The sequence below is a fragment of the Filicampus tigris genome, chromosome 11, assembly GCF_054856515.1.
Source record: "Filicampus tigris isolate MCC_2025a chromosome 11, RoL_Ftig_1.0, whole genome shotgun sequence".
NCBI lineage: Eukaryota > Metazoa > Chordata > Actinopteri > Syngnathiformes > Syngnathidae > Filicampus > Filicampus tigris.
In genome coordinates, this window is record NC_141227.1 from 3,591,844 (window position 1) to 3,613,591 (window position 21,748).

At 40.0% G+C, this 21,748-nt stretch overlaps 1 protein-coding gene across 1 annotated transcript in view; it reads left to right on the plus strand.

Moving 5' to 3' along the window:
• Positions 1 to 1,645: 1,645 nt before the first annotated feature.
• LOC147139438 (cytosolic phospholipase A2 beta-like) overlaps positions 1,646 to 21,748 on the plus strand; it is a 30,046-nt gene continuing 9,943 nt past the window's right edge. The window contains exons 1-19 of the mRNA XM_086045739.1: positions 1,646 to 1,730; positions 1,923 to 2,053; positions 4,761 to 4,889; positions 6,401 to 6,435; positions 6,534 to 6,576; positions 6,855 to 6,927; positions 7,042 to 7,178; positions 7,349 to 7,480; positions 8,085 to 8,125; positions 8,227 to 8,269; positions 8,591 to 8,645; positions 8,982 to 9,106; positions 9,297 to 9,386; positions 10,226 to 10,260; positions 10,373 to 10,511; positions 16,140 to 16,276; positions 16,861 to 17,083; positions 17,162 to 17,276; positions 17,460 to 17,597. Coding sequence (XP_085901865.1) covers positions 1,646 to 1,730; positions 1,923 to 2,053; positions 4,761 to 4,889; positions 6,401 to 6,435; positions 6,534 to 6,576; positions 6,855 to 6,927; positions 7,042 to 7,178; positions 7,349 to 7,480; positions 8,085 to 8,125; positions 8,227 to 8,269; positions 8,591 to 8,645; positions 8,982 to 9,106; positions 9,297 to 9,386; positions 10,226 to 10,260; positions 10,373 to 10,511; positions 16,140 to 16,276; positions 16,861 to 17,083; positions 17,162 to 17,276; positions 17,460 to 17,597 — 1,906 coding nt within the window. The remainder of the gene's footprint in view (positions 1,731 to 1,922; positions 2,054 to 4,760; positions 4,890 to 6,400; positions 6,436 to 6,533; positions 6,577 to 6,854; positions 6,928 to 7,041; positions 7,179 to 7,348; positions 7,481 to 8,084; positions 8,126 to 8,226; positions 8,270 to 8,590; positions 8,646 to 8,981; positions 9,107 to 9,296; positions 9,387 to 10,225; positions 10,261 to 10,372; positions 10,512 to 16,139; positions 16,277 to 16,860; positions 17,084 to 17,161; positions 17,277 to 17,459; positions 17,598 to 21,748) is intronic.

Below are 21,748 nucleotides of genomic sequence, written 5' to 3' on the forward strand. Positions count from 1 at the left end.
TGAGTGGTTGGTTAGTTCAAGCACAAAAACGCACACACACACATTATTTGCATCAGAAAGGTATCAGTGTTCACAGAGAGCCCGTTGAAGAATTCTCTTCCTTCGATTCTATTGAGCTTTTACCTTCCCAATGGCAATGGTAAGTTTAATATGATTTCATTTTGACACTTCAGGAGTAATCATACTGACAATACTTTGACCTAATAGTTCATGTCAGTGTAATACTATTTGTGTTTCCATTTGCATGATCACTGAGTTTAAGTAAGATGGAGACCTTATAATATGCAAACATACCGTTAGGCTTCACTCTCTTGAACTGCGTTTATACAATACAATAAAATACCATTTTATTTATATAGCGCATTTCACAACATCTATAGCTGCAACAAAGGACTTTACATACAACAACACCAAAATGGCCATAATATAACAAGTGAAAGCAATAAATAAAGACAAAACACTATATACAATAGACACCGGAAAACAGTCAGTCTCACGTCAGATCAAAAGTCAAAGAATAGAAATGTGTCTTCAAACGGGTTTTAAAAATGGACAGAGAGGGGGCTTGCCTAACATTCAATGGAATCGCAGCAAGTGTTACATTGAATAACAGTCCAGTTGCGATCGATTGAATGCCCTGAGAATGCACTGTGTTAACAAATACAGTGGTTATTGCTGATCTTCGCTCTCACAAGATATTTTTAAGTCATACACGACAGTGAACCTAAGTTTAAGACTTCAGCCCTCTAACTTGAGCTCCTGTGCCTAGTGTTGTATCACTAACAAACATTTTAAACATTTGTGACAAAGCTTTTCAATGATGACGAAATTCCAATCATGGAATATGAGAGTAATACAGAGTAAGCTTTTTACCCTTTTCTCAGCGAACACAAGAACAATTTTCAGAATTTGGCTTATGAGACTTGCCTGTTAACCGCAGTCTTGTAAATGAAATGTGTGTGCACATTGACAGGTGTATAATATTGTATAGCAGGGATGGGCAACTCGGTCCGTGAGCGGCACTAGCCTGCATGTTTTAGATGTTTCCCTCCTCCAACACACTTGATTCAAATGATCAGCTCATCAAGCAAGCTCTCCAGAAGCCTGACAATCCTGATCATAGTGGCCTTCGAGGACCGGAGTAGCCCATCCCTGCTGTATCGTATACCAAAAAATATATATCCTGAGAGATTCCTTTTTTTTTTTTTTTTACATACATTATACGGTATGTTCAGGTGTATTTACGTTGAGCACTGTAGTATACTGTAGTGTGCTGATACCTTGAATGACTGTGTTGGTACTTTTCCATGAAGAAAAAAGCATTTTGAATACTACTTACGATACCATTCCAGTCAATATTTGCATGCATTTATTTTGTACCATACTAACTGTACCCTTCAAAGTGTTTACTTGCAAATATTCTGCAAAAAAATGTTATATACAAATGCCTCACATTTGGTATGTAAACTATGATCATTAGGCAAGCTAGTTTGCAGCAACCTGAGCAAACACATTGTAATGTATGGTATATTGTCTTCAATAACTTCGATAAATACTACAGCAAGCCAAGGAGTTATTTTCTTTTTATTATTGTGATTAGCAGGACCACTATACCCCCAACACCCCCCCCCTCTTTATTTTTTTCATGATTCTACAGAACGAGGCTGTCTCCTCCCGGACTTTGACTGTCACCATACTGAGGGCAGAAAACATTCGCTCAACAGACTTTTGTATGTCAGAATATTTTCATCTTAACAGTGATGTAGCTGTTTTTGGTCAATCAATTGCCATGAATACATCATTTGTATTTTTACAGTTCAAGAATGTTTGTTAAATTACCATTATAAATGACAGAAAATACAAAAGCCAAGATTTATTTTCATATTTTGTCCTAATCACATTATTCTTGATTCATATTTCAGGGTCAGATTCTGATTGCTATGTCACCCTGACTTTCCCACCTGCAATTGTTTTCAAGACAAATACTGTGGCCAACAACAATAACCCAGTATGGAACCAAAGCTTTAATTTCAGACTCTACAATACTCTCCAGGTGAGACCTTAGAAAATTCCAAATTCTTTCAAACTCCTTGTAGAGAGCAGAAACATGTGCAGAAAATGCAGGAAATAAATTGACATTTCTTGGGAACTGTGACGGAGAGGCTCGGTCAGGTGCTGCGGGGAGAACAGTGTCAGCAACCTAATCCGATACGCACATTAGCACACCCGTACCTCGAGCCGTTCGTCCACTCAGTCAGTCCGCATGTGTTTTGTTGGTTGGCCATCCATCTGTGGGCTTGGGCGTGCGGGATGTGGCCACCGTCGGGCCATTTTTTTCCATTCCATAGTAGTAGTCCATAACCTCGTGTTCCACAAACTTTTCTCCAGCATCCGCCTATCATTCACAACTCGCCACTGTCAAACCGAGCACGTCGTTATTTACGGGTTTTGTAGCGTCATGTGTAGGGCGCCGCCGTGTGACGTCGTTCGGACGTCATGGCGGAATACCAGATTTTTAAGTTAAATAATTGTTTGTTGTTTTTGAGCAGTTTAAGGGCGCAGGTTTATGACTGGTTGAACGATTATATTTTACTATAATTTTGAATATTTGTTTTTGGTAATATGGATGTGTTTTGACAAAGAAAACAGTCAATTTGGGGGATTAATTGGTTTAGGGGAGGGGCCTAGGGGTTTAAAAGGTGGCCAACCTCTGTCATAAGTGTAGTGTGGGCCAGGAGTGAAAGAGCCAACAAAGAAGAGCCAAAAATTTTTCATAAACTATATATTCAATAAATTGGAAGCCAAGCACAGCACCCTTCGGCTATGCCATTTTATTGTTGAGGGCTATTTTGAACCCCGTCACAGGAACCATTATTAACTAACTTTATGAAAATATTATGTTTTACATATGGTACTTATTTTTGCTAGAATCACACTGTAAAATAATACATTCACACAACATATCATTGTTACCCTGTGAAAAACACCTATGTCCAATTTTGGATTTCTTTTTTAAAATTGTCATGTTAATGCGATGTCTAATGTGGAAACACCATTCACGTAAAAATAAGAAAAACGAAAAAAATGGACATGTGTTTTTCACAGGACAGCAATGATATGCAAGGATCCAAGCCAGCGGTCTCCAAATCCGGCCCTCAGGAGCCCCTACAAGCTTCCCTAGCTCCAACACACCTGATTCATATGATCAGCTCATCAGCAAGCTTTGCACATGCATGTTAATGATCCCTCATCGGAATCGGGGATCCCAAGGACCAGACTTGGAGACACCTGATACAAAAAGAGCGCCCAATATGCTGAGTCTGGGGCGATTGGTTATAATCTGTTGGAATCCTTGCATGCCCAAAACCATCACTTTTTAGGAAACCAAAAAATGGCATGCTTGTTGAGCCATTAACATTGCATCGTCAAAGAGACCAAGTCATTTTGCAACAAATTAAAATTGGTCAATAATTTGTAAAAAAAAAAAATAAAAAAAAAAAGACAAACGTGGGGACTGAACAATAGTGTTGTTTTGTGAAACATTTTAAATTGACCAAATTGAGACGTAGAAGTTTTCTCACCTGACAGTGGCAAAATGGAAATTCCATATTTAATTTTGTCTACTGAAAAATTTGAATCATACCACTCAGACCGTAAACACTTCATTTGCATCAATGACTGCTCCTTCTCTATTGCCGCCATGTCCCAAGGCGTCCTTCAGGGCTCGGTATTGGCCCTCTACATCGCCATGGTCTCCACTTTTACTTTTAAGTCGATGACATTCAAATCTATCTGCCAAATCTAGTGACCATCAGGCCCACTCCACCCTCACTAACTGCCTTTCTGATATTAGTACATGGTTGCAAACAAGTATTCTCAAACGTACAGTATCTGTACCAAATCTGTCCTTATAATAATAGATAGTTTGCAAATCCCTCACCTCACCAACCCTAGACTTTCATCTCTCCTTTAACAAGACAGCTCCACCCTTTCACCCTCACCCCACTACCGGAATCTTGGAGTTATCATGGACAACAATCTCACCTTCTCCCAACACATTAAAGAAAGCTTTCTTAAGAATATTGCCCGCCTTCGCCCCTCTCTCTTTCTCTGCAGCAGCAACTCTTATCCATGCCTTTATCTCATCTCACATTGACTACTATAAAAGCATTATATACGACACACCCTCTCATCTCCTCAGCGAACTTCAGTACATTCAAAACTCTGCCGCCCAGCCTCCTCACCCATAGCTGTTCCTGAGACCACATCATCCCTGTCCTCAAGAACCTTTATTGGCTTCCGATTCCGTACTACATCAAATTCAAAATTCTCCTACTCACCTATAAAGTGCTCCATAACCAGGCCACCATCTACTTTAAAGGTTTGCTCCACCCCTACACTCCTTCTCGTACCCTCCGTTCCTCCGACAATAACCTTCTGACCGTCCCTAGGAGCAGACACCGAACCCGGGGGGGGGCAGAGCATTCTCTGTTGCCACTCTCACAATTTGGTATTCACTCCCAAAAGACATACGTGATACTGTTGACTACTTCTATTTTCAAAAACGAATTCATATCGCACGTGTTCCGCACTGCCTTTAACTTGCAATGACTACATTAATGGAAACGGAGGCAACAGCACTTAAAAAGTGTACTCATTTTGTTTTGTTTTGACTGCATCTGTGAATATCCGTGCTAAGAAGCCTTGAATTTGTCTCATATTAAAAGCAATACCCTGTTAATATTGTGCTATTTTCCTAGACTGCTCTCCAGATTAATCTGCACGATGAGAATCCCCTATTTGACGATTTGATTCAAACAATCTGGTTTGATATCAGCACACTGACAGGAGGGAAGATGATAATCAAGGAATTTGCCATCCAACCTCAGGTAAATTGGTAAAAAAAAAAACTAACAAAAAGAACCACTTGTTTAAGTCTGGTTATATTTTTCACTTGTCCTGAGTTCTCATACTCTCGCTTCAGTGTTGCATGGAATTTTTCCTTATCATAGAATGTTCATCTTTTGAGAAATGTAGACCATGCTTGTGCTTGAGTTGCAGTAGTTGCGTCATGGACTGTCATCGTGAGGACACTTTGTGCGATTCTTTTTCCACAAAGCACGTGTTGACTGCCACACACTATGCCCATGCATCCTTGTGAGGGTATTGAGCAAGTCTAGCGTTCCTACATAATGTCAGGTTTCTATAACGGCCACACTCTCCTCAGAAATACATTTTTGAAATTTGCCGATCAGTCTGTGTGCAACTGTTGAAATCAAGCATTTCTGTTAGCCATATCCGATATGGCGGACTCGTTGACGTATCACGCGTGAATGGACGACCACACTCAGGGCGGCGTCTCTGCAGCAGAAATTTTTAAAAAAGCAAAGAAAAGGAAATCAATCGTGATTGTAGATCACATCAAAAGGGTTATGCGGCTCACGTTTTCTTTTCTCTATGAAACGAGTTCAAATGCCTCCTTGAGTTGCTGACCACTGGCCCCGTTACTAATGCCAGTGATTGACGTTGTCATGTGTCCCTCCTCGCTCGCCATAGTTCGGCCGCAGCATACTCGTTTGGCAGTAGTTGACAAATGCATATTTTACAGACATGACATGCCATTACACAATGCCACACAATAAAAACTTGAAGAGTCACTTGGAAAAATGTGTGGACATTTTGTGTGCCAACATTGACGTATTCATCACACGCCTGCGGTCCAAACATTATTTTCAGCTACAAAATCACACTGTTTTTTTTTTTTTATTGTATTTTTTATTTATTTTATTGTGTTTTTTTTTTTTTTAATGTCTTAGTGATAAAGAACTCAACACAAATATTTTTAACACAAGAATAGCTAATACTCTGTATAAAATTCAATTCAAAATGTTACTTTTAGATCTGTGTCCCAAGTATGGGGACCTGTTGTTAGACAGCTTCGACATAGGTCCCGCTGTATTTGTTTCAGTGAGCTTGTGTATCATGAGCTCAACAAAACGTTCTCCTTTCTGGCTGATGTTTTCAGTTGACGTATTCTATACACTTCAAGGAAACAATATATAGGCTGTAAATAAAACTTGCAACTTCTTGTGCGATCACATATGTGGTAGCTTTTTGTTTGCGAGTCCTCCATCTTGGATTGTGATGCAAAAAGTCAAATCAATACAGTAGGGAGACATTTTTTTTAATTAAACATGGCGTCTGAAATACAATGCGATAAGAAACATTGTTCAGCATTGTTTCGAGGAGTTTCTGTGATGAGAACACACCAAGGTTCTGCAAAACGTCCTAATTTCCATATGGTCTGCTGTGTGAAAGAACCTACGATATTTGAAGTCATTTACATAATCACAGATGTATTCCTTGCCTAATTTTCTTTGTATCATCTGTATCTTTCAAGGGTAAACTTTGGATTGGCTTCGACCTGAAGGAGAGGTAACCTTTTTTGTTTCATAGTTTCATTTAACATTTCATCGGAAAATGTATGGCAGCTAGAAAAATGTGTAATAAATTCTGTGTCTCTTTTTCTTTAGTGAAATCAAAGCTGTCAGCCCTTTCAAAGGCATTCATTTGGGGGTAAGACATCCGTTGATGAAGAGCAACAAAAATATGAACTCGATTATAACAGTGATGAATATAGAATTTAAATTAACATTAAGAATTCAGCAAACATAAATGAAATTCACTGTAAATAAATGAGAATGTGTTAACCCCCAGTGAATTATTGTGGAAAGAATGATTTTGTGTCAGCTTTATGTTCAACTCTTTTGTTTGAACAAGATAAATCCATGTAAATGCTGGCATATGATGCATTTTTCCAGTTGGTAATGATTTCCTATTGGCTCTCTCAACAGAAAGAAGTGGTTTCTTATTGGAAATTAAATGTGACCATACTAAAAGCCAAAATACGTTCTTCCAACGATTACTGTAAGTACAGCTATCTTTTTATGTATATCGTCAACCAAAAAAAGATTCTTTCAAGTTACTTTTTGAATGGACAGTCGGTTACTTTCTAACACCTTCCTATTCGCTATGTTACAGTTTCAGAGTCAGACTGTTATGTCACTCTTTATCTACCTACGGCATCTGCAAGTCCATTCAACACAAAAACTGTGCACAATAACGCTAATCCAGAATGGAATGAAACATTGACCTTCAGGGTCCCCTCCCATCTGAAAGTAAGTCCAGAGGGGGATGAAAGGAGGGACGGTTTTATCATGAAATGGTGTTCCTCACTCCAGTGTTTTTGTGTTACATTTTAAAAGGCTGTGTTTACTAAGATGTCGAGCAGAAGGTGATTTTCCAAAATTGCAGACCGTGCAAAGTAAATTGTTCAATATTTCTCCAGAATGTTTTAGAGATCCAGCTGCATGACGAGGACCCTGTTTCACATGATGACCTCATTTCAACGGTTATGTTTGATCTCAGCAACCTCACACTTGGAAAGAAAGAAAGAATGGCATTCAATTTAAATTCTACGGTAAATGTAAACAATAGCAACACTTTGGGGGGGTCTTGGTCTCATATCGACCTCAAAAATTATTGTCAAGAAGTGTCAAGACCAAAATTAAAAGAGAGATTTGTTTGTGAAATAACCAGGCTTGTGTGTCAGTTTTATATAGTCATCTCATCCATGAATCCGACAGACAAACATCTGGCACTTCAAGTAAACCATGATAAGTTCCCGCATTGCCATAATGACACGTCTTTTCAGTCCCTTCCATTTTAGTACTCGGGGGACGATTTCCATTGAGGTGTCAGAATGAGATCCCATCATCCATGTGAAGGTCACAGCATGTGACTCATTCACGTGATGTCATGCTATACTTTATGGCATGCTTGACTTTAGTATGTGGCTTCTGTAGTTTAGTTTATTTCATCAGTGCCTGAAAATAACAATCATCAGATCATTTTCCTACGATTTTGTAACTCCCCTACTTTGAAGCCTTAACCTTGTCTTGGCCTTGGCTTGGTGTAATCCAATCAGTTTAGTTTTTTCTTTGTCTATTACTACAACACTCGTTTACATGATCAGAGATTTCTGTCATGCTGCTCACGCTGACCGCATTTCCATGCTTTTTCAGACAACGGACCAAATATTAATTCAGTTTGAGATGCTCCACAGGTGACAGACTTTTAACATATAGATAAAATATTTGCTCTCAAACTTGAGAAATACACTTTTAACAGGTATCACCCGTTTTCTTTTTTTCTTCTTCTTTTCAGTGAGGAGCCCAATTGTGACTATCTCAGTAATGGCATTCTCGTGGTAAGACATCAATTGCACCATTATGTGTTCAGGATATTAACATGGATTTACACGGCAAGTCAGGTGCCCAATTCCAATATAATTACAGGATCTATTTTTTTTCCCTTTCAGTTGTCTATTTACATGTACATTGCAAGAGACCCACTGTTTACATTAACTCAACACATGAAACCACCCACATGAGCAGATGCTCAAATTGCACATAACTACAGTACACTACACCGGGCAGCAACAAATCAAAAGTAAAAACATAATGTTACATACTGTTGAGTTTGCATGTACCTGTTGTAATATATAATGTCTAATGTATTTTTCCTTTAGGCTGCCCCGTTCTCTGCTTTGGACATCAATGTTGACAAGCTTCTGAACAATTATGGTATTGTACTGTAGGTTAGCTTCTGCTTAGCCAAATAAATGAGAGCGGAGTGTACAATTCTGTTTCTGCTCAACAATAACATATGTCAGACTTGTTAAAGTTTAGACTTGTCGGGACTCATACTGATATCGGACAGATCACATTTGTAATATGCATTTATGATTCCATGACATTAGAAACTGCTTCGATACAGGACAACTCAATAATCTACTTATTGGATGCTAGCGATGGTGACTAATTTTGAAGTGATGACAAATCTGTGCAGATATGTGTACATATACCTCTGAGCATCATTCATACTAATTAATGCAAGGATTTTCTCCCCGCTTTCAATAGATTTTCTGGGTAAAACGATCAAAGTTTGCGGTGCCCGTCCCGAGAATCAGAGTTTGTGGGCAAAGGAAACCACCAAGCTGCGTTTTTACATTAACAGAGACTTGTCGACTGAACTTGGAGTGGCAGTGAGTTTCAGTTTCTTGGCATTGCACAGATAATATAACTAGGGGTTATTACCAAGGAAATTTTAGTAATTAAAGTCAGTCTGTATGTTGTGCTATTTGGAACTAGGCTGCTATGTGTGGCTTCACTTGTAACCTGATGCAAATGGTGGGATTAAGCTATATGGTACAACCTCTGCACATTGTTTTTCAGCCCTCTGCTGTTGATGCCCCCTCCAGTTCTACAAGGCTTCAGCCACTATCACCTGAACACACTAGCAAAGTGTCCCTTGTTATTGATCAGGTAGTTAACAAATAACTTGTATATCAAAACTCAGTATGATTCAATATAAATTACTTGGACAGTCTCATGCTTGTGAAGTGAGGAAATTTTAAATGAACAGGAAAAGTAGTAGAGAAATAAGTAATTCATTTTTATTATTTAAGCATATTGTCACTGTCCTGTGAAAAAATATTTGTCAATGTTTTGGTTTTCTTTTTTTAATGTTAATGGGGTTTCCCTGTTTACAGACATCCGATTAATGTGGAAAAAAAAAAGACAAAATTGGAAATACTCGTTTTTCATAGGACAGCAACGATATGGTATTTTTTACTCCAAATGTAGTCACTATGGGGCTGGGGAAAAAATAGAGGAGGAGGCAAGGGTGTCGTAAAGTCGAAACGTCGTAGGTCACGTACGTCGTAATACGAGGACTGCCTGTATATATAATAGGACTTCACAATATTGGAAAAACAAGCAATATATGCGATATGGTTGTTCAATATTGTGATATTGATATTATTGCGATATTTAACGTGTTCCTAAAGAAATTACATCTGTACTATCTAATGAAAGATGTTTTTTTCATGCAGCAAAATAAGCGAACTCAGTGTTCTTCTTAGCTAATTAATTGTAATCCCCCTATATAATGTTCAACTATTGTGTGACGATGCACATTTAAGTTTGCGCCATGAGAAAATGATTGCATGTTTTTGCGATATGCATGTTGCACGGGCCAATATCTTGGTATCGATATTTTCTCAATATATTGTGCAGCCTTAATATAAAACATATTTTTCAGAGGAAAATAATACATAAACCATAGTTAGAACGTTGACTGATGTGTTTCCCCTCGCCCACAGGACACTGTGGATTTAGATGTGGAAACACATGAATGGTAAACATCCTCCTTTTCTTATGTGCTCTAAATAGGAATATAGACAGTATTTACAACTTGTCTATAGTTACCAACTGTTGATTTGAATCTTTTTGTTTTTGAAAATCCACAGCGCCGATCACCCTATTGCAGTTCGTCTGGATTTTGACATTCCATCACAAGAAAAAGAGTATTTGAAGAAGAGGAAGCACATTGTTGGTCAGAATATGCAAACGCTCTTTGGCCTTGACTCTCCACCATCAGCAGACCAGGTGCAGAACTATGTTATGAGTGCCAAGTACAACTGTGTGTTCTTGGCTATGAGCACAATTTAAAATGTTAAGCGATGTCAAAAACATCAAACACAATGGCCAGTGTGTTTACACTGAGGTTCTCATACAAGCTAGTCTCCTTTATTAATGTTGCCTTGGGATTCATCCATTCTATGGGATTGATGAGGAAAATATGTTGAATCCCATGACTCATGCAGTTTTCACTGCAGTGATTGTTATCAAATTATCCACCAAAGTATTTTGGCACTGAGCTGTTTTTTTCAACTACTTCATAGATCTGATTGAAGGTCTTTCTGGACTCCATTCAGCTTTCTCTTATGGAGGTTATTTTCCCAGTAGCTTGCTGCACAGAACACCACACCAGAAGGTCGGGTGCAGTGTGGAATTGGTTGCCCTTCTTTGGGCATAGTTCTTGAATCGTATGGCCAATCCTTTGAATCTTTTGAAATGTTAAAAAAAATATATATATAATAATAATGTAAAAACACAAAGTGCAATCTCTAAAATCAAATGAAGAAAGTGATGACAATTAATATGGAAATTAACTTAACTGGTGTCAAAGCACCACAACTACATGGATCTCTGTCCTGGCTGCTCAGCTAGCAAAGAAATCTATTGCAATATACTAGATTTTATATGGCAATATATGAGAAAATATAGGGCACGGTGGGGGACTGGTTAGCACGGTGATCGACTGGTTAGCACGTCCGCCTCACAGTTCAGAGGTCGTGGGTTCGATCCCGGCCCCGGCCTCCCTGTGTGGAGTTTCCATGTTTTCCCCGTGCCTGCGTGGGTTTTCTCCTGGTACTCCGGTTTCCTCCCACATTCCAAAACATGCATGGTAAGTTGATTGGACTCTCTAAAATTGCCCCTAGGTATGATTGTGAGTGCGGATGTTTGTCTCTGTGTGCCCTGCGACTGGCAACCAATTCAGGGTGTCCCCCGCCTACTCCCCTAAGACAGCTGGGATGGGCTCCCGCGACCCTTGTGAGGATAAGCGGTATAGATAATGGATGAATGGATGAGAAAATATATCTCAATATATGAGAAAGTTGGACATATATTTGAAAATATATACCGACATGGGGATGGGCAGCCTATTGCTATATGTTTATATTGAGTAATTTATCATAAACTACATTGCTGTCGAAACAAATATTGCAATATATCATTGCATGCTGAAACAACGTACATTTATGAGTTAAGCACATTCAAACATAGATTTACAGAGCACTTCATCAACAATAGTCCAAATCCCATTGGGCATGACATTCATTTATGTAATGATTTATATTGTGAAATGTATCTGAGACAGAGTCTTAAACAGTACATTATCATCAACAGCAGTAATAATCCTCTTGGATTATTATTTTTTAAATTTCTCTCCATAACATTTCATCAACAATTTAGTCCTCCACATGGCATATTGCGCTGTGCGCACATTAACAAATTGTCTCACTTATAGAAAAAAAAAACGTATCAGCACTCAATAGAAATTTTCTAATAACTATAAAAAAAATCATGAACTACAAAGCAAATTAATAATTTAACAAGCGCAAGTATGAAGTAAAACGCAAATCTCCTTTTCCATTATATCTTTGTTCTTGATGGAATCTCACGTTATGAGCCGGGATCAGTGTATTTTCTTCGCCTTCCTCCGTGTCTGGAACAAATCTTCGACTCCATTAAAAAAAAAAAAAAAAAGAAAAGCACAAAAAACAACAAACACAACATGACCCAGAATTCTATAGTGGGAAAAGAAACGTCTCCGATTAGTGGAGCTGGTTGTTGTCATGACCACCTTGAGCAGCAATGGTTTATGGGATGGTAGAATAGCACCTGGAGCGACAGTCTATCTGGCTTTTCTGCATTTCCCACAATTCAATGCCAGCGCTCGGCGGACATATTGGTGGACTAGCACCGCTGACAAAGCGTCATTTGTCATTGGTCATGCCTTGTGCGTGTGTGATTGTTGGATGTTATAGTTGGCAGAGCTGGGCACTTTACCCTTTTTTGCCGGTCCGTCCTCCGTCTGCGACCTAGGTACTCATCGGTCCTCGCCTCTCTGTCCTTATTCATAAAAATAATCGTCTTCAGACCCTGTCCGTCCCCATCCTTTTAAAGCGCTTCCATCCTTACATTCCGTCGATCGGCCCTCTGCATGCGCACAATGCCGATACGTGTTTTCGCGGGAAATGTGTAACTTTTTGTCCTACCCTTCGTACGTTTGGTTTCTATCAGACTTGGAGCTTAACTGTTTCAAAACAACTTGTGTCCGGGGCTATATTAAGCTGCGCGCGGCACTCTGCCACATCAAGGTAGAGTTCATGCACTTCTTCTGGCGTCTTTCCTACTTCCGGAAATACGCCATAGCAAACCTGCTGTGTATAGTGGTTTGCTGGTATGACTTTTCGACTTTTTCATTGCCTCAAAAATACTTTGGGCATGTGTTTTCTGTCATAGCTTTTAAGCATCATGTGTTTTCTTGTAGTAGCTTTTGAGCATAGCGTTGATCTGTTCACCACTTTCATCACGCAGTGTATGTATACCACACTCAATTGTCTCATTCAATTGTCAGGACGTCCTACCTGCTTGCACCTCCATGTAAGTGCACAATAGTATTTTGCACATTTTGACATTGAATATCTCGGAAACTATTAAAGATATAAAAACGCATCTGGTAAATTCAGAAAGCTTGTAATCTCAATTTTTACATGAAATGTTCAATGTGAGCGCCATTGGTCACACGACACACATCAAGCCGATAGTCAAATTCTTGCCAACCGCGTCCCAGCATTGCAGTGTCAATGGTTGCAACAGCTTCTGTTATTCGTGCCTTCAGCTCATCCACGTCTTTTGGAATAGGGGGCACATAGACCAATCCTTTCACAAATCCCCACAAAAAGAAATCGCATGGTGTGAGATCTGGAGATCTGGGTGGCCAGGACAAGAGATCGTGATCATTCTGCCCAGACCGTCCAATCCATCTGTCTGGCAGTGTTGTGTTCAGAATCCATCTAACCCTGAGGCTCCAGGACATAAGCACCCATCCGTTTTGAATTTACCATGCCATCTCACTATGGGGGCGGCACGGTGGTCGACTGGTTAGCACGGCCGCCATACGTTTGTAGGCAAAGACGATGTCGACCAAGATTTCTATGACTTTGAAACAGAATGAAGGATGGTAATTTCGACTCTATTTCTTATATTAAAAATAGTGCTTCTCTTGCACTTTATTTTTAGATTTTTGATTGAAACAGTAAGGGAACACAACATATTGTTACAGTCATCATGTGATGTTTTGTACAGACACTTTTTTTATATTGAAAATAGTGATTTTCTTGCACTGACCCCCTTTTTTCTCGTTTTTTTACATTTTTGATTGAATCAAGTGCAGCTTTTTGGAAGTGCTACTTAATTGCCAACCTTGTGAACTGTTTTCATTGAGAAATCTGCATTATTCACACATTATTTTGTTTGTGGCGGCACATTGGTCGACTGGTTAGCACGTCCGCCTCACAGTTTAGAGGCCGTGGGTTCGATCCCGGCTCCGGCCTCCCTGTGTGGAGTTTGCATGTTCTCCCCGTGCCTGCGTGGGTTTTCTCCGGGTACTCCGGTTTCCTCCCACATTCCAAAAACATGCATGGTAAGTTGATTGGACTCTCTAAAATTGCCCCTAGGTGTGATTGCGAGTGCGGATGTTTGTCTCTGTGTGCCCTGCGATTGGCTGGCAACCGATTCAGGGTGTCCCCCGCCTACTGCCCGAAGACAGCTGATATAATCTCCAGCACGCCCCGCGACCCTTGTGAGGATAAGCGGTATCGATAATGGATGGATGGATAAACACATTGATGTCACAATTTTCATTTGAAGATTTAAAGCCTACCTTTGGGATGTTAGCTTCTGTCCAGAATGTATTTCCTTTTAACTGTGCCATTGTCTTGTCATAGCTGAGGCAGTGCAAATAAACAAACAACAACTTCTTCTACTTTCTTTTGGTGATTGACAAACAACTTTTGGTGCATTACTGTACTTCCGACCCGTGAAAAATAATGTAAAAAAAAAAAACAAACCTACCTGTATACTTGAAGGTAGAAATTTTAAGAAGAAGATAAGAAGATAACTTAATTGGAAGAAATAAAATGATGATGACGACGATATGGTGTGTCGATGAACAATTGTTGGTGTTTTTCCGTGTAAACCTAAAGTCCACGAGCTTGCCACCTACAAGAATTCCCCGTCCAATCTGAGAAAACATGTCGAAGTAAAGCTAAATCATTACCCTTTTGTTAGCTTGCATGAGTGGTAGTTTGTCGAAGTGGGCAGTCGAAAACGCTGGTTGGACTCTCGAAATTGCCCCAAGGTGTGATTATGAGTGCGGATGTTAATCTCTGTGTGCCCTGCGATTGGCTGGCGACCAATTCAGGGTGTCCCCCGCCTACTGCCCGAAAACAGCTGGGATAGGCTCCAGCACGTCCTGCGACCCTTGTGAGGATAAGCGGTATCGATAATGGATGGATGGATCTCACTATGGACTTCCTCTCTGGTGGCTCCTTTCCAAATTTTCTGCAAAATGCACGTTGCACAACAGTCCATGATTCAGTTTTTGCAAATTCAAGCACACAAAACGCCTTTTCTGGTTGAGTGAACGCCATGAATGGGTCTGAAAAGAAATTTAAAAAATCAATAGCCTTACAAAAAACTTAATGTAATCAGCTTTAAAATGGCACAACTTTTATCTTACTACCATTCATGGTTAAGGAGATATGGGGACTTCAAATGTGCCCAAGACTTTTGGAACACCCTGTCATTTAAATCTTTACACTAATAGCGTACCGGCGTTTGCAATGAAAAGGCAAAGTTGAACACCACCATGGGCGACTGCACGGGATTGTGGGATATGTTAGCATTAGTTAGTAAAGGTCAAACCCCTCTATCGATGCAACTGAGGAAAGCAGAAAAGGAAAGATGAAGTTTGTGTTCGTAAGCTGGTCAAAGGGGAAAGATAAAATGACATTGTATGTTATAAAATAAAATGCTTGCCAATATTCATACATCTTTATTGTCAAATTCTAACAAAGAGGGAGCTCCCAGGGTCATCAACATATCTTCAAAAGTTAAATGAAAACTTGAAAAAATGAAAAAATAGTTCCATATAGTTTTCCACAGTAAATAAAGTCCTCCAAAATTTCAAAGTGACAGAAATTTCACTTATCTTTGTTTTGATTTCAAACAAAAACAAAAAGTGCAGAGTGTTTCCGGGAACCGTGGAATCTCTTTTAACTGAAAATTTAAATAAACAGTTGCTTGAAATTAACACAGTTTTAATTAGATTTATTATCGGCCATCAGGTTTTTAAAAAAAGGCCGATGCCGATATTCATTAAAACACTGAATGTCAGAGCTGATCATCAGCATACTGTATGCAACACCACACTGTTCAAGCAGTAATCCTTCCTGGAACCGATCATTTCTATACCAGTTATTTTTAATGGGGCAAATGTGTTTTTTAATGGGAACGAATCAGTGGTTGATCACCACTCTGGAACATATTTTGTTTGACTTTACAGTTTCCCCTGTATAAATCAAATGTGTATTCATTATTTAGGTGCCAACAATAGCAGTGGTGGCTTCAGGAGGAGGAACCAGAGCAATGACGGGCTTGTTTGGCAGTCTAAAGAGCCTCAAGGAAATAGAAGTCTTAGATATTGTATCTTATATCACAGGAGTGTCTGGATCTACTTGGTGAGTTAAAGTCATTAATGTGTAACTTTGTGGTTATCTTAAAATGTGGTTAAAAAATAGAAAATCTCTCTTTATATTTTTGAAGTGGGTATGTCACTGGATATGGGTCAACACTGTTAACTTAGCCGCCCACCCAACCCTGTGCCAAGATTAACAAAATAAATGTCAACTAAAGTGAATCAAAAAGATTACAGACCTAAAACACCTAAAGATTAAAATGATTGAAGACATAAATATCAGACCTAAAAAGTAAAAATAAAAGCAGCATGCGGATAAAATACAACAAATAGTCATGAAGAAATGGAAATGAAATAAAAGCTAGGGAAATAAAGGAATATTAGTTCAAAGCAAAATTAAAAAGGTGTGTATTGAGCCTGCTTTACAAAACAAGAATCATATTCTTGTAAACGTGTTCATCACAACATTGAGTTATTTAACCTAATTCTCAGTCTATGATTTATGAACCTAATTCTATGCATTCTCAAGCAGGGTCTGGGGTGGGAATTGGGCAATTCGGATAAGGTTAAGGTTATATTGTACTGGAGGTGTCTTTGAACACTGTTGGCATTTTCATTTTTGAATAGGACTATGTCTGCCTTGTCCAAAGATGCAAACTGGTCACGAGACGGCATAGATTGCACCATCGCTGAAATAAAAAAACAGATATGTAAGGACATACTCAGTATCTTCTCTCTGGAAAAAATGGAATACTACAGGCAAGAAATGGAAGAGAAAATGAAGGAAGGGCATGTTGTGTCACATTCTGATGTGGCAGGACTGCTTTTTGAACAAATTGTTTTTGGGGAGGTGAGTAACTGCTCGCTCAATCCTATTTTTTTTTCAGACTAAATTTTTTAATTGAAAAAGACTATTTAACACTTGCAGAAAATGACCAATACGCTCTCTGAGCAGCAGAAGACAGTAAATGAAGGCCAAAACCCTTTCCCCATATACACTGCTGTCAATATGAAGGAGAGGATGGGCTGTGAATCAGAAGCTGGTAAATATCATTGTAGAGGTTTATTATTTGCCACTTTACCAGATATTGTACATTTGCTTGACGTCAAATACATTTTGTTCAAGATTAATTATAATAAATGGAAATGTGTTGGAAACATAAATGCACCTCCTACGAAGCGCATTTAAGTTTTTTTTCAGGATATTTATTTACTCTTCCTTTCAGAGTGGTGCGAGTTCACCCCCTATGAAGTTGGCTTTCAAAAGTATGGTGCTTTTGTGCGAGCTGAAGACTTTGGCAGTCAGTTCTTCCTTGGTCGTCTCATCAAAAAACTCCCAGAAGTCCGCATCCCTTATCTGATTGGTAAGAACGGGACTGTGCACATTCTCATTCATCCAGGTCACCTCATTCTGAGGGCACTGAATTGATCGCAGCTGCACTGTTCTGCTTGTCTTAGAAGCCGTTTTACTTCTCAGGCTTCTTCAATTCATGGACAAGACTAGTTAGGACAGTACTTACCTGGTTGTTGGTGTGAAAACAATAGTTTCAATCGGTTACCTCCTTGTTCGCTTGCATTCCAAAAGGGCAGCAATGCAAAGTGATGCTTCTTCGTCTGATTATTATGTCCAATAATGTGCAGCCAATTTAGCTGTGTCACTTAAAATTAAAGCGCCTGGCGACAAATCTCTCCAAAACCTTTAAAGGTGGGGATGGCCATGTTTTCACTAACAAGTTCATTATATATATTTTTTTAACAGGAAAGTGAAAAGAGTTGTAATTTTCTATTTTATCAATAAATTTGGGAGAAATTAGGAAATAAGTTACTCCATGAATAATGCCTCTTGTTAATGAGGAGAATGGCCCCCTACCGTTCCATCCTTGTTCGGTCGGAGTCACTGGAGGAACCGATTACAAACTCTCCATTTGAAATCATTGTACTTTCATTGCTTATAACATCCAAAAACGGTGATGAATTGGCACCAAAATTTATGTGGACATCCTTACTAATGACCACCTCAACATATCAAAAGGATTAACCTCTCTGTGGCCGATTTACTGTATTTACGGACTATAAGTCACGTTTTTTTTTTCATAGTTTGGCTGGGGGTGCGACTTAAACTCTGGAGCAACTTATATGTGAAATTATTAACACATTATTACCTGTATATCATTTCACATGTTATTTTAACCCACATAAAGATAAATCCTAAAAGCTATTAAAATGCATGAATGATTTAAACGGTTAAAATCTAATATTGTGTTAAATAAGTAATTAAAATAGTATGATAAAAAGACAATTTGACTGTCTATCAATCCATCTATACAAAATAGTGTACTGTTCTTTTAAAAGGCGCCGTGCCTAACCGTGCATGGTCTTGCATCATCAGCCAGCCACACACACACACATACACACACACACACACACACACACACACACACACGCACGAGAGCGGAGGGGAGAACAGATAATTCCGACCAAATACAAAAATACTTTTGGAGACTTGGATACATTCTACATGGTCGGCGATAAATAAAAGACTTATTTAATCGATCTACGACCGTTTTGATGAGTTTAAAGTTATCTTACCGTAACTTTCTTGTAATGCTACATGTGTGGATTTTAGCTAAATGTTACCATCGTAGCTCGGTGGAAATGATGTGTACTAAGCGCAAATTCTATTAATTTGATTTATATGGACACATTTATTTGCGTTACGCGACAGAGACAACTTGGATTCCAAGAGGGAGTGGAGGGGGGCGACTTATACTCCAGTGTGACTTATATATGTTTTTTTTCTTCTGTATTATGCATTTTATGGCTGGTGCGACTTGTACTCCGGGGTGGCGTATAGTCCGGAAAATACGGTATATGAGAATGAGGAAGTGAGCCGAGCTACATAGATTAATGCTGGGACGAGCGCACACTGCTTCTTTGCTAAATAAAAAAAAAAAACTTCTTCGTTGCTGATCACAGTTAGGACGGGTGAGGCATTTAACACCAGTCAGGATATTTACAGAGACTGAAGTGGACATGCACATTTATTTGGATGAGGAATGCCCCGAGTTTTTCGACCGACAACACGCCGTCCATTGGAACGTAACAGCCGAAATGGTGCGTTCCAATGCGGCCACACTCAGTTGTGGAGTCGGATACGCACGTTCAAGACACTCCCGGTGTTTGATGAGGTCTTACCTCACTCTGACGCTGCTTCACTCTCGCGGCTGCAAGCGGTGTCGGACAACGCGACTGCTTGGGAGGCAACCCCTCGACATGAAGACGCAGACTCATGATCACCTCCACACGCTGCACGAAGAGTAAGGAGCTAATGTTGTTGTGCTAATGCCTTTTGTTTTAACGGCCTGAAGCTAGTTGTTGCTATTAGCTGTATCATTATTCTACTGTTATCCGGGGAGGGAAGGGGGGAGTGGGGAAATAAAGTTCTGTGCATGCCTGATTGCTTGCCCACTGCCAGTCGCCGTCTGCCTCCCGAGAGTTGACATGAGTTTAGCGTCGCTAAATATCCGAAATATAACCAGTCGGGGTTCGTGTGCGCATTCATGCTCTTGTCTGCTTCAGCTTGTGAAAGTGGAGGCGCAATCGCCACGGTATTTTTGATTTTGTGGAGGTGATCATGATGAGATCATGTTTTATGTCAATAAATCCAAACTATTGTGCAGAACATTTTTTATACTTTCACAGGTTGAAGTGGACAAGAGTAGTAATGTGCATTTGCATTTTGGTGGCGATCGGTCGCTGTTAGACAACAAAACTGACAAAGCAATATTACCACGCTTGGCTCCCTCCCGTGACATAGATCGCTGAGACCGAAAACATAACATAAGCCATGCCCCAAAAGGGGGCGGGGCAATTTGTAATAAATCTAATCACAAAAAAAGACCTTAAATCACAACAGAGTCTTTTGGGGGGGGCGGCACTTTAGTACTGATGTCATTTTTAAATGCAAACTTATTATATAAGTGGCAATGTTAAGCTCACCCAAGTGTCCCTTTAAGGGCGACTTCAGAGTCACCCTCTAAAACCTGAAGTTTTCGAGGAAACTTCACACAAGGAAAGCCAATTAAACAAACCAAATATCCATCCATCCATTATCTATACCGCTTATCCTCACAAGGGTCGCGGGGCGTGCTGGAGCCTATCCCAGCTGTCTTCGGGCAGTAGGCGGGGGACACCCTGAATTGGTTGCCAGCCAATCGCAGGGCACACAGAGACAAACAACCACACTCACAATCACACCTAGGGGCAATTTAGAGAGTCCAATCAACTTACCATGCATGTTTTTGGAATGTGGGAGGAAACCGGAGTACCCAGAGAAAACCCACGCAGGCACGGGGAGAACATGCAAACTCCACACAGGGAGGCCGGAGCCGGGATCGAACCCACGACCTCTAAACTGTGAGGCGGACGTGCTAACCAGTCGACCAATGTGCCGCCACAAACAAAATAATGTGTGAATAATGCAGATTTTGGCAGCACGGTGGTCGACTGGTTAGCACGTCCGCCTCACAATTCAGAGGTCGTGGGTTCGATCCCGGCTCCGGCCTCCCTGTGTGGAGTTTGCATGTTCTCCCCGTGCCTGCGTGGGTTTCCTCCGGGTACTCCGGTTTCCTCCCACATTCCAAAAACATGCATGGTAAGTTGATTGGACTGTCTAAATTGCCCCTAGGTGTGATTGTGAGTGCGAATGTCTGTCTCTGTGTGCCCTGCGATTGGCTGGCAACCAATTCAGGGTGTCCCCCGCCTACTGCCCAAAGACAGCTGGGATAGGCTCCAGCACGCCCCGCGACCCTTGTGAGGAGAAGCGGTATGGATAATGAATGAATGAATAATGCAGATTTCTCAGTGAAAACAGTTCACAAGGTTGGCAATTAAGTAGCACTTCCAAAAAGCTGCACTTGATTCAATCAAAAATGTAAAAAAACGAGAAAAAAGGGGGTCAGTGCAAGAAAATCACTATTTTCAATATAAAAAAAGTGTCTGTACAAAACATCACATGATGACTGTAACAATATGTTGTGTTCCCTTACTGTTTCAATCAAAAATCTAAAAAATAAAGTGCAAGAGAAGCACTATTTTTAATATTAGAAATAGAGTGGAAATTACCATCCTTCATTCTGTTTCAAAGCCATAGAAATCTTGGTCGACATCGTCTTTGTCTACAAACGTATGTCTTTAAAAAAAAAATAAAAAAAATAAAAAAGACATATCCGCTTTCCCGGCTGTAAACGTGCAACAGCGCAGTGGTCGAAATGCGGTAATGCGCATAAATGGGTTAACAAGGAAGTTTTCCAGCCAACAGCTGCTGTTGACAGGCAGAAGCCTCTCTGCAAGGCATCTTAACGACTGTCGTTTTGCATCCCTAGAAAGTGAAACCATTCTTGGTTTTTGGCGTCGACCAAAACCACGTTGGCCAACAGTGACAGACGCTTACCCCGTGGCATCCGGCCCGCTGTCGGCACGTCACGCTGGAAAAACACACCGGAGGATAAATAGT